Source organism: Triticum aestivum, chromosome 6D, assembly GCF_018294505.1.
Source record: "Triticum aestivum cultivar Chinese Spring chromosome 6D, IWGSC CS RefSeq v2.1, whole genome shotgun sequence".
Classification (NCBI taxonomy): Eukaryota; Viridiplantae; Streptophyta; class Magnoliopsida; order Poales; family Poaceae; genus Triticum; species Triticum aestivum.
Genome location: NC_057811.1, coordinates 471331262 through 471343261, shown reverse-complemented (window position 1 = coordinate 471343261; position 12000 = coordinate 471331262). Strand labels below are relative to the sequence as shown.

Genomic DNA, 12000 nt, shown 5'->3' with positions numbered 1-12000 from the left:
ATCAGATCACATGTTGAAGTCCTATTTACGCATGTGCCACACAAATCTATCTTCTTGTAGGTGAACTGTTCAAAGAACAAGGCCAACCGTACGAAAGTGAAATTCCAACAGACGACAGGATCTCGTAGCTATATTGCACACTGCGAGGCTCTTGTAATTAGCTGTTGTTTCACTCTTTTCGCTGTACCATATTATCAGATCTATATTGACTTGTTCCAAATGCAGAGGAAAGCCCGCAAGGACCAAAAAGTACCTGAACCAAATGCTGTGGAAATCTTCAAGGACTGTCACACCAGCAAGAAGAAGGGCATGACTACACCAGTCAAAGCCGCTGTTGTAAGTCCTTAATCCTCATGCCTTTTAACTACTACTTACTCTGACTTGTGCCTTGAACTGCATGGTTTGCAGCCAATGTCTATTACTCTTTTCAATTTTATACACAATTGTCTTAGCGTATCATTGCACCTTACAAGGTTTAAAAGAGAGGAGTGATGTTCCTTTGATCTTGACCTGTAATCTAGTTCCGTGCTGGACTTGCCCACACAACGTTACAATTGCCTGTTTGTCTGTTCTCAGTTGTTTTGTGATATGAATGATGTCATACTATGCTTACCGTATTATAAACTTCGTCTCTTTATCCTTAGCCCTCAATACAATGTGAAGAAATAGACAATACATTAGCGATGGTACATGGTCATATGTTTGGAACCTGGTTTTATTATGTACTTTGCAATAAAATACAACTATTATTTTACATGGGTTCACCAGAATAAGTTCTGTATATAGACCAAAGCTATTTTGTTTGGTTTTGCTGCCTCCTTAATATCTTCTGTTCTGGTACTACTAATGTAAAACCACAACTTTTCAGCGAGCTATGGAAAAAATGGTGGAACCGCCACCTTCTGAAGGTGGCGAGGCAACTATAACCGCAATGTCAGCTCTTGCTGCAGTGGGTCAGTACCTGTCCACTAACAGTGCCAAAAGCACGTTCCTGCGTAATACTGGGTTGGTTGTTAAGGCAATCTCGTCCAAACTGCCTCATGATCAAGATATGCAAGCTCAAAACAATGTTGTATCTGCGCTCCAGACACAAGTCCATTCCCTAACAGAGACCCTTTGTGAAACAAGGAGAGACATTGTTCGATGTTGTCAAGATATGCATGGTTTTGAAACCAGACTATCAGACATTTGCTATGTTGTTCAGGAGCCTAGGAGAACTGAAGGCGAAGGTTATGGTGCTCCATCGGACAATACAGCATGAAAACGTAACAGTCAGGTCAAATGAACTGAGCTTCTGAACTTCTGGTGGTGCATTTATCTGCTAGACTGTTAACTTTTATGCCAACCTTCCTTTTGTTTTATAGTTGTAATTTGTTTTGGTGCGATACAAAATTTGTTCTTAACGTGCAGCCACCGGCTGAAGAAAACAGCAAGCCATTTTTGTATAGTGTAGGGTGTTCCCTATATTTGCACTGGTGGCGAACTTTGATGCCCACCGGCTGTAGTTTACATGGGCCTCCTACGGGCCGTAGAAACAATGGGCCTTCTAAGGGCCGTAGAAACAATGGGCCTTCTACGTGGCGTAGAAACAATGGGCCTTATACGGGCCGTAGACACAATGTGCCTTCTATGGGCCGTATCATCAATGGGCCTTCTACGGGCTTATGATCGGTTGGCCAAACATGGGCCAATAACAGACCACATTATGGCCGTAAATGGGCTAGAGTTGAAATCGTCCGTTCATGGGCCGACCATAACGGGCCGTCGTTAATCGGCCATATTTTGATGACACTATGAAAACGGCCCAACGTATTAACGGGCCACAAACGGGCCGACTGTAACCACGGGCTGAATTTGGCCCACAAGCAGAAAATGACAGTAACGGCCCGTAAGTAAACGAATGTGGAAATGAGCCCAAGAATAAATGGGCCCAGAGAAGGCCGAAAGATAACATGGGCTGGAAACGGCCCAACGGAATAATGGGCCGTTAATGGGTATAAAGTGATACACTGTTCATTACGGGCCAGTTTCACCACGGGCCGTTAATGGGTATAAAGTGATACACTGTTCATTACGGGCCAGTTTTACCACGGGCCGTTAATGGGCCAAGAGTAATAAGGGCCTCATATGGGCCGAAAGACATCATGGGCCATACATGGGCTGGAATTATATTGGACGGCCCAGATGACGCTACTGGGCCTAATTCGGTTAGGCCGTAAACGGGCCCTGGGTTAGCGGGCTGTAAATGGGCTATATGCGAACAGGCCATTAACAGGCTTGCCATGGGCCGGCCCGCCACCTTTTGACAAAGTCAAATGGGCCGGCCTTTTCATAGGAATGGGCCTCTGTTGGGCCGTGCCACGTGTCGACGTATCATAGGCTCTTTGTGTCCAATGAGTGGATGACATCTGTCCCAACGGTGAGCTGACACGTCTTTCCTCCAGCCAATGATGATTTTACACGTGGAAAATCCCCATTGGTCGGGGCTGTTAACGGGTTATCGGATCCAAAACCGGACCCGATAGCTTAACGGCGTTCCGTTACGGTGGATGCCACGTGTCGGTCACCCTTGACGAAAGCACTTATGTGACGCGCGATTTATCGTCATGGAAGTGGACACTTCCGTGATGATAATTTTGGTAATGTCATGGAACACTTCTACGACAGCACAAGTATGACTATCTTGATTCTGTCATAAATTTGTCATGGATGTACATGCATGACAGAAAACGTGACCTACTGTGACAAACACGTATCATCACGGAAGTGTATTTTTTTTGTAGTGGCAGTAAACTAAACGATCAAGTGCTAAGCTAACGGAATGGGTCAAGTCAATCACATCATTCTCCTAATGATGTGATCCCGTTAATCAAATGACAACTCATGTTTATGGCTAGGAAACTCAACCATCTTTGATTAGCGAGCTAGTCAAGTAGAGGCATACTAGTGACACTATGTTTGCCTATGTATTCACACATGTATTATGTTTCCGGTTAATACAATTCTAGCATGAATAATAAACATTTATCATGATACGAGGAAATAAATAATTGCCTCTAGGGCATATTTCCTTCACTTCTCTCCTGTTCGCATGCTCGGCCTTTTTGGGAGGAGGCATGTGCATGGTTTCATCTCCGGCTGCCAAATCTCTCGCGGGAGACATGGGCGCGTGATATCACATGCAGCCCACATTTCTCTGATGATGATTGTGCAAAGATCACAACCATTATGTGGTCTATATGGCATTCTAGGAATCGGATCAAGCATGGGGAGGTAGGTCGAGATCCTACTGCGACCATCCGATCCACGAAGGAGGCGATTGCTCTTCTACAACTGCCCCGGAAGGTGGCTTCGATCCTGCCAGGTTTTGGCTGGCAACCACCTGATGTGGGGCTTATTAAAGTCACCACGGATGGCGCACTTAACTTCACGGATGGACGGGGGAGGGCGGGGCGCTGGTGGTTTTGCTCGTTCGTCCAATGCGTTCCTAGGCGCATGGTGCAAACCTTTTATAGGGGTGTCTGATCCCCTGATCATTGAGGCGTTTTCACAGCGGGAAGGAGTCCGATTCGCTACTCTACGAGGCTTCCAACATGTGATAATGGAGGTTGACTGTCTGGAGCTGATGATGCTCAGGGAAACTCGCCACAATTCTCGATCTATTGTGGCTCCGATTTTGTTAGAAATAGGAGAGCTTAGTTCTTTTTTCACTACTTTTGATGTTCATCATGTAAGCAGGTCAACAAACTTACCAGCGCATCTCTGTGCAAAACATGCCTGCACACTGAATGTGACTAAAAGTTGGCTCGACGAGACTCCTAGCTTCCTTGTGACCCGCCTTCTGGCTGATTGTCCAAGGAATGCTCTTGCTTGAATAAAGCTCTCTGAATTGCCCGCAAAATAAAAAAATGCTTTCCCTCCACTCCACGAGTTGGCCCATTGGCCCAAATGGCTGTAGGCACGCAGATCAGACCATGATCAGTCCATCATCGACCCCCAAAAAAGTATCCATCTATCAGATCCAGGAGATTTCTTAAAAAAAAAAAAATCAGATCCAGGAGACGAACCGGCCACCAGCACCTCCCTGCCCCTGTTGTGTTCCCACGCGAGCGGTGAGCCGCCAGGCGATCGGATGTGTGCACGGCGGCACAGACCGCGGACGACGGGACTAATCCATCCCCGCTCACTTTGGTTCTGATCCCTGCAGTCGGCAGCGGGCAGCAGACATTGATTCAGTTTGAAACCAACAACCCACAGATTCAGGTATAATATGCAAATTAGATGTATTAATCCGTCACTTCTGAAATTGGGGCCTCTCCTTTCATGACAATTCTTATTTCTTAGTCGAACTGAATTCATCGATAGGGGCACGGTTTTCTTCTTCTACTGCTAAACACCTGTCTGTCTATTTAATTATAATGGCGAAATTAGAACTTGTCTGCCTTTTTTAATTATAATGGTGAAAATAGTTTGAACACGTGTCTGTCTATTCAGATGTGCACAAAACAAAGTTAGCGTGAACGCTTGTCTGTCTATTTATTTATATTGAAATTAGGACTCGTTTGTAGTCGACTATGAATTATTTAGACATGAGAAAATTTTACAATTTTCCATCTACATTTGCAATGTAAGAATGTTAATGAATTTTGAATTTGTTACAGTGAGCATTATCTACAAAGAATAGTACTCCACAATTTTTACGCCTATATGTTGAAAAATACCAAGTGATGATCAATTTTTATGAATATAACATATTATGCGATATCTTTCATACAGTTTAGAACTAGTACAATATGCTGCTATAATTGGTTATACCTGCCAAAAGGAAGGCTAGGCTTCCAATAAAAAGGATTCTAATTTTGAATACACTGTGTTCAATTCCTTGGACGAGCTGCTGCGGACCAGGGGATGTGGTGATACGTGATGATCTTGGTTTCTCTGCCTATTCCCCATCTGGTTGCTTCCTCTCACTGACGCTATGTACCTAATAGCTCGGCAGCCTTGGTGGAGGCGGCATGGTCAGCACAAGGTCCATGGGTCTTCGTAACGAGGGAAACATGGAAAGGGCGCTGGCCAGTGGCAAGGACCGCATCAGCGCCCTCCCCGACGAGCTCCTCCAGCATGTGATGTCCTTCTTGCTCTCCCGCAACGCCGTGCGCACGTGCGTGCTCGCTAGGCGCTGGAGCACGCTCTGGAAGTCCGTGCCTGCCCTACGCATCGAGGATGACCTTGTGACTGACTCCAACAAGTTCGTGGATGAGCTGCTGCGTCTCCGTGACCCAGTGCCATTGAACGTATGTGACATCTGTGATGTGTCCGAGGATTCGGATACAGAGGATCCTGAAACTTTTTGCGAGGAGGCATACAATCGCATTGCGCCGTGCCTTCGGTATGCTTTGTTGCATCAAGTTCGGGTGCTACGAGTCTCTGCTCCTGTCTTCCCAACCGACCTGGTTCTCGTCTCTTCACACCTGAAGAGGGTAGAGCTTTGTCATATGCAGTTTGAAGACTCTCTGGATTTTTCGAGCTGCCAGGTGTTAGATGCGTTAGAGATGACAGATTGTAACATCTATGCGCCTATCTTTTGCCAGTCATTACGACACCTTAACATGAAAGGGGGATGTTTTGACAATGAAATCCGCTATCATATTTCTGCCCCAAATCTCGTTAGCTTGAAACTAGCTCCAGAGTCGGGCCTGACTCCATTGCTTGATAGCATGCCATCACTGGTAACAGCATCTGTTGAATCTTCCGAAGAGGAGTTTCATCACTGTTTTGCTTTGCTATCATGTGAGGATGGATGCACTAGGGAAGAAACATTTTCTGTGGTTTTGGAAGGCTTGTCTGCTGCTACAAACTTAGAGTTAACAAGTGATGATCTGGTATGCTCCCACTTCTGCTGATTCCTATTGCCGTTTGTCAGCTACTAGATCTCATTTATGTTTTGTATCCAGTTATCTGTCAGTACAAGCACATTAAACAAACTCATTGTGTGCATTATTGCATGTTTTCACCATTTCACATGTTTGAATCTTGATGTTTTTATGTATTCGTCTGGAATTATGCATGTTTCTACTTGATACTTTAGTCATGTATACAATTAAAACATGTAGGATTGAGATTAATTTATGAGCCATACTTTAGTCAAGTACAGCCTGGGATATAAATATCGGTATCTGGTTAACACCAGAAAGTTTTCAAAGCATGTACTTTTGTATCTCGAAAAACATCATGTACTTATGAAGGTAGTTCTTGGATTGTTTCTTGTTTAACCCTCTTCATTTTGTCCAGTTATCTGTTTTCAGAATGGATTTGAAATGGTCCCCTGTGTTTAGCAAACTAAAAACATTGTTGCTGAATAAATGGTGTGTGGCTGGTGATTTCACTGGATTGGTTTACTTTCTCCAGCACTCACCAATTCTAGAGACACTCACGCTACAACTTAATATTCCAACTCATAAGGTATATATCCTCAAAAGTATTATAGGTTTTTCCTTTTAAGTTGCCATGTACCTTCTGCAGACTTCATCAGTAAAATACTTTGTTTGCTACAGAAACAACGTGTGAATGAAGCAGATGAAAGATATGCCCCAAAGAAGCAATCATTACCATCGAAGCATCTCAAGATAGTCAAAATCATATGTGGTCTGATGAAGGACGATGCTAGAGTTTACCGTGCTTTGAAGATGCTCTATGCCCATGGAGTGCCTTCTGAGAAAATTGACATCCAATAGAACCCTCTTCTGCTATTCGACTGTAAGTAACCAGACAACTCTTCACGATTATATCTTCAGTAGTTGGCATTGTACATATTGTACTCCATTAAAAACTACAACCTGGATCGAAGCAGCATTCCATACTAGACCTTCTTGCGCTGTTTCTACACCCTTTGGCCCACCATGACACCATGCATTTCAATCCCTGGCACCAAGTAAAATTATGCAACAGAAAGTATGAAGTAGGAGTCAAATGCTTGATTAGTCAGAGTAGGAGATGTGTGCTAAATGCAGACAGCGCCGAAGGTAGGAAGACTCGTGTAGGGCTCCGTCCATTTCATCATCGTAATGTGATTGGGGCAGTTTTAGTGAGTTGCTAGTCAAAGCCGCCACCTGTCAATTAACAGGTTAAACCTTGTGTTCAGTTTCATGTCAAAAAGCTACTTTCAACATTCTAATACCTAGATCAAGTGGCATTCTTTTTTAGCATGATGGTCCTACCATCCAATTGAATCTCCTCCTGTTGTATCCCGTGCATTTCTTCCATGTTCTCAGCGTGTCCTGTGTTGCTTATGCAGGCTTCTATATCGAGCTGGGGGTGGAGGCTTACTTACAGCTGTACTGGTCTACTTTCTCTACGTTCCCGAATCGCATCATGAAGTTGCTGTGTTTTGCCTACCAGACCAGGATCTCGTCCTATATTTGTATGACAGAACTCGTTTGTAAACTGCTGTATGTCTTGCTTGGATGCAGCTGGAGCATGTCGTAGCAGTTTCATCATAGTTTTGCTAGTTTAGTTTTGCTCGTTTCCTGAACTTTCCCCTTGCAAGGCCTGTATTTTGCCAAGATGCTTCATCTAGCTTTATTCCAGGATCGCGCTAGGTTATTTCTAGATGTGTTATACTATGAATTGTGTCTCCTGTTACCAGAAAATCATTTTCCAGATGTATATGTCTGGCATTTGCTGCACCTTTCAGCAACAGGTCTCACTCGATCTGTTACTATGCTGATTTGTTTTAAGTTTGGCTGTTGTCATTGTATTCTTTTCTGAGCTCACTAATGAGTTAAATGCAAGGGTGGTCCTAATTCTTTTGGTGAAATGTCAAGTGAGTTCCAATTCTATGAAAATGCACGTTTGAGTCTCAATTCTTTTATAAGTGGTTCATCAGAGGTCCTATTGACCCCTGACGCTAATTGGTTGTCGTGGCACTTGGACCTGTGCCACGCTGTCTCTTTTTTTTTGCAAAAGGACCCGTAAAAATCATGTCTTCTAATTTGTGCAACGGCCATGCTCTCCCTTGAACCGGTGGTGAGGCAAACGACACGATGGCCTCCTCCTCCCGTGAACCCGATGGTCCAGTTCCTCCTCGACGCCCACGATCGCGACCTCGACCCTGGCAGCAGCTTGGTAAGGCTCCCTGATGGCACGACCTTGGGAGCGGAAGGTGCGGGCGACACATAACATGGTGGGGCCGCCATTTCGGGTAATGGAGGGAGAGGAGGTACTCGTGTCCTCACTATTTTAACTTAGAACAGAGAGAAGGACCAAAAATTAGCAGACATGATTTCCAAGGGCCTTTTTACAAAATCCTCTATAACATATTGATGATGTGGCAGTGGTCAAAGTGCCATGACAACTGGTCAGCGCGAGTGAGGGATCGATAGGATCTCTCATGAACCACTTACAAAAGAATTAGGACATGGATGTGCATTTTCATAGAATTGGGACTCACTTGACACTTCAGCCAAAGAATTAGAACCGCACTTGCATTTAACTCCTTACTAATGCTACACCAGTTAGAAGCCAGAACTCAACTTTATCCGTCCAACATAACTTGTTGATCTTTTTGTGCCCACGGTGCGATTCAGGCATCCCTCGCCTTGCAGACAAGGGGCTGTGAGGTTTGGTACTCGGCCAATCCATGGCAAAGTCGTCCTCACCAGCGGCTGGATGCGTCAAATCCAGCCGTGGCGATGGTAGCGGCAGATCTATCAATTCTACGCTGGCGACGGCGCGAGAGAGGCACACATCCGGGGGCAAGGATGGCGGCGGGGCCTACGAAGCGTCCGCGGTGACGGGCGGTGGCCGGCAGGAAGGATGCCGCCGGCGTAGATGCATCGCGTGAGGGGGTGGGTGAGGCAACGGAGGCCAGAGGATTTTTTTTTCCTCCAACCGGTAGCAGCTGACCAAATATAGGTGCGGGATAGGCGCCGAAGGATAAAATATGCTCCGCTATTCGGTTTAGGGGATCGGCTAGGTGCCGGTTAGAGGAGAAAAAATGCATTTATCCTCCACTAACACCGGAAAGGGGATCGATTAGAGTTGGCCTTATGGAAGCTGCTTGAAGTAAAGGATGAAAGATGTTTCTCTTTTGTTGTTCTGTTCTTTACTTTTCATTAATTTCTCAACGGAAATAAAACTAGTTTCTTACATCACACAGGAAAAAAAGATGGGAAAGAGAGATCTATGGGACAAAACCCTACTACCACCAAGTTCATTGATACCATAACTACAACTACAGGGAAATAATGGCAACAAGTCTGAGGAAATCACCTTATCACAAATCATATGCAAAGCAATACCAATATGAAGAGAAACACTACCGTCAGGCATCGGCAATTTGTGCACCCCATCAGATCCTATATCATGTATACCTAAGTTCATCCCTCAAAAAAAGTTCATCCTCACTATCTTATTTATCTTAACATGCAGCTTATCCATCTCATCACATATGTCCCACACATAAAACCACATACAAGCCATTCACATCATCAAGCGGAGATGGCGACCATGGACGAAGGGCTTCGACTTGCGCTTCACTGGTCCAACTTCTTGTTGGTTGTGGAGATGGACTGCGCTGAGTTGTTGAAGATGGAGCAATCTAGAGATGTTGAGCCTCGAGGTATGTGAACCAGGTCAATGAGATCAAAAGGATTTTGGCTCATGAAAGGAACATTGGTCCAGCTAAAATCAGCAGACATGCAAATGTAGCAAGTCACACCCTTGCTTGTATGGGGCACTCGCAAAAGTGCACAGCATGTTGGCTTCGAAACTCCTCTGTGGAAATAGCTAGCATTGTCATATCTGAATATAATCACCATGATTGATGAATCAAAAGTTCCTTTCCTGCAAAAAAAAGCACATGCAAGGCATTCACATCATCAGGTGCATGCAAGTCAATCAACTTTCCACTTTCCATCACATACATACCCTCCACGTCATCAAGCGCCCATGAAACCATTCAACTCTTCAATTTCCACCACACAGAAGCTTTCCACATCATCAAAGAACATGAAAGCCCTCCACATCAAGGTAGTCAGAATCCTGACTCGGACTCCTATAATCCTACGACTTCACGACCCTACAGAAGCATATCGATCCAAGTCCTACTATGATTCGGATCTGGTAGAATCCATGTCGAGTCGCGATCAAAATCATAGAATCCTATACAAAACTGTAGAATCCCGACTATGCTATGGACTATGTATGATTCCAGTATTGGGGATCGTTGCAGAAATCAAAAAAATTCTACGCATCACCAAGATCAATCTATGGAGAGACTAGCAACGAGAGAGAGGGGAGTGCATCTTCATACCCTTGAAGATCGCGACGCGGAAGCGTTGCAAGAACGCGGATGAAGGAGTCGTACTCGCAGCGATTTAGATCGCGGTTGATTCCGGTCTAAGCGCCGAACAACGGCGCCTCCGCGTTCAACACATGTGCAGCACGAGGACATCTCCTCCTTGATCCAGCAAGGGGGAAGGAGAAGTTGGGGAAGAACTCCGGCAGCACGACGGCGTGGTGGTGGAGCTTGCAGTTCTCCGGCAGGGCTTCGCCAAGCTCAACGGAGGAGGAGGGGGTGTTGGAGAGGGGGAGGGATGCGCCTTGGATGAGGTGATGCTGCCCTCCCTCCTCCCCTCTATTTATAGGGTGAAGGGGGAAGGGGGACGACCCCTCTAGATGAGATCTAGAGGGGGGGCGGCGGCCAAGAGGAGGGGGCTTGCCCCCCAAGCCAAGGGGGGCGCCCCCCTTAGGGTTTCCCCCGAACCCTAGGCGCATGGGCCCTAGGGGGGATGGCGCCCAGCCCACTTAGGGGCTGGTTCCCTTCCACATACAGCCCATAGGGCCCTCCGGGGCAGGTGGACCCTCCCGGTGGACCCCCGGAACCCCTTCGGTGGTCCCGGTACAATACTTCCGGTGACCGTATGATGACTTCCCATATATAAATCTTCACCTCCGGACCATTCCGGAACTCCTTGTGACGTCCGGGATCTCATCCGAGACTCTGAACAACATTCGGTAACCACATACTATTTCCCATAACAACTCTAGCGTCACCGAACCTTAAGTGTGTAGACCCTACGGGTTCGGGAACCATGTAGACATGACCGAGGCATCTCTCCGGCCAATAACCAACAACGGGATCTGGATACCCATGTTGGCTCCCACATGTTCCACAATGATCTCATCGGATGAACCACGATGTCGGGGATTCAATCAATCCCGTACACAATTCCCTTTGTCTACTGGTATGATACTTGCCCGACATTCGATCGTCGGTATCCCTATACCTTGTTCAATCTCGTTACTGGCAAGTCTCTTTACTCGTTCGTAACACATCATCCCGTGATCAACTCCTTGGTCACATTGAGCTCATTATGATGATGTCCTACCGAGTGGGCCCAGAGACACCTCTCTGTCACACGGAGTGACAAATCCCAGTCTCGATTCGTGCCAACCCAACAGATACTTTCGGAGATACCCGTAGTGTGCCTTTATAGCCACCCAGTTACGTTGTGACATTTGGCACACCCAAAGCATTCCTACGGTATCTGGGAGTTGCACAATCTCATGGTCTAAGGAAATGATACTTGACATTAGAAAAGCTTTAGCAAACGAACTACACGATCTTGTGCTCTGCTTAGGATTGGGTCTTGTCCATCACATCATTCTCCTAATGATGTGATCCCGTTATCAACGACATCCAATGTCCATGGTCAGGAAACCGTAACCATCTATTGATCAACGAGCTAGTAAACTAGAGGCTCACTAGGGACATGTTGTGGTCTATGTATTCACACATGTATTACGATTTCCGGATAACACAATTATAGCATGAACAATAGACAATTATCATGAACAAGGAAATATAATAATAACCACTTTATTATTGCCTCTAGGGCATATTTCCAACAGTCTCCCACTTGCACTAGAGTCAATAATCTAGTTACATTATGATGAATCGAACACCCATAGAGTTCTGGTGTTGATCATGTTTTGCTC

The 12000-nt window shown here is 45.6% G+C and overlaps 1 protein-coding gene across 1 annotated transcript; it reads left to right on the top strand.

Annotated features, from left to right (window-relative positions):
* Nucleotides 1–4122: 4122 nt before the first annotated feature.
* On the top strand, nucleotides 4123–7744 carry LOC123142089 (putative FBD-associated F-box protein At5g56820). The gene is made up of 5 exons (XM_044561109.1): nucleotides 4123–4263; nucleotides 4992–5882; nucleotides 6292–6462; nucleotides 6555–6756; nucleotides 7295–7744. The coding sequence occupies exons 2-4, from the start codon at nucleotides 5016–5018 to the stop codon at nucleotides 6732–6734; spliced, it is 1218 nt and encodes a 405-aa protein (XP_044417044.1). The 5' UTR covers nucleotides 4123–4263; nucleotides 4992–5015; the 3' UTR covers nucleotides 6735–6756; nucleotides 7295–7744.
* Nucleotides 7745–12000: the final 4256 nt, after the last annotated feature.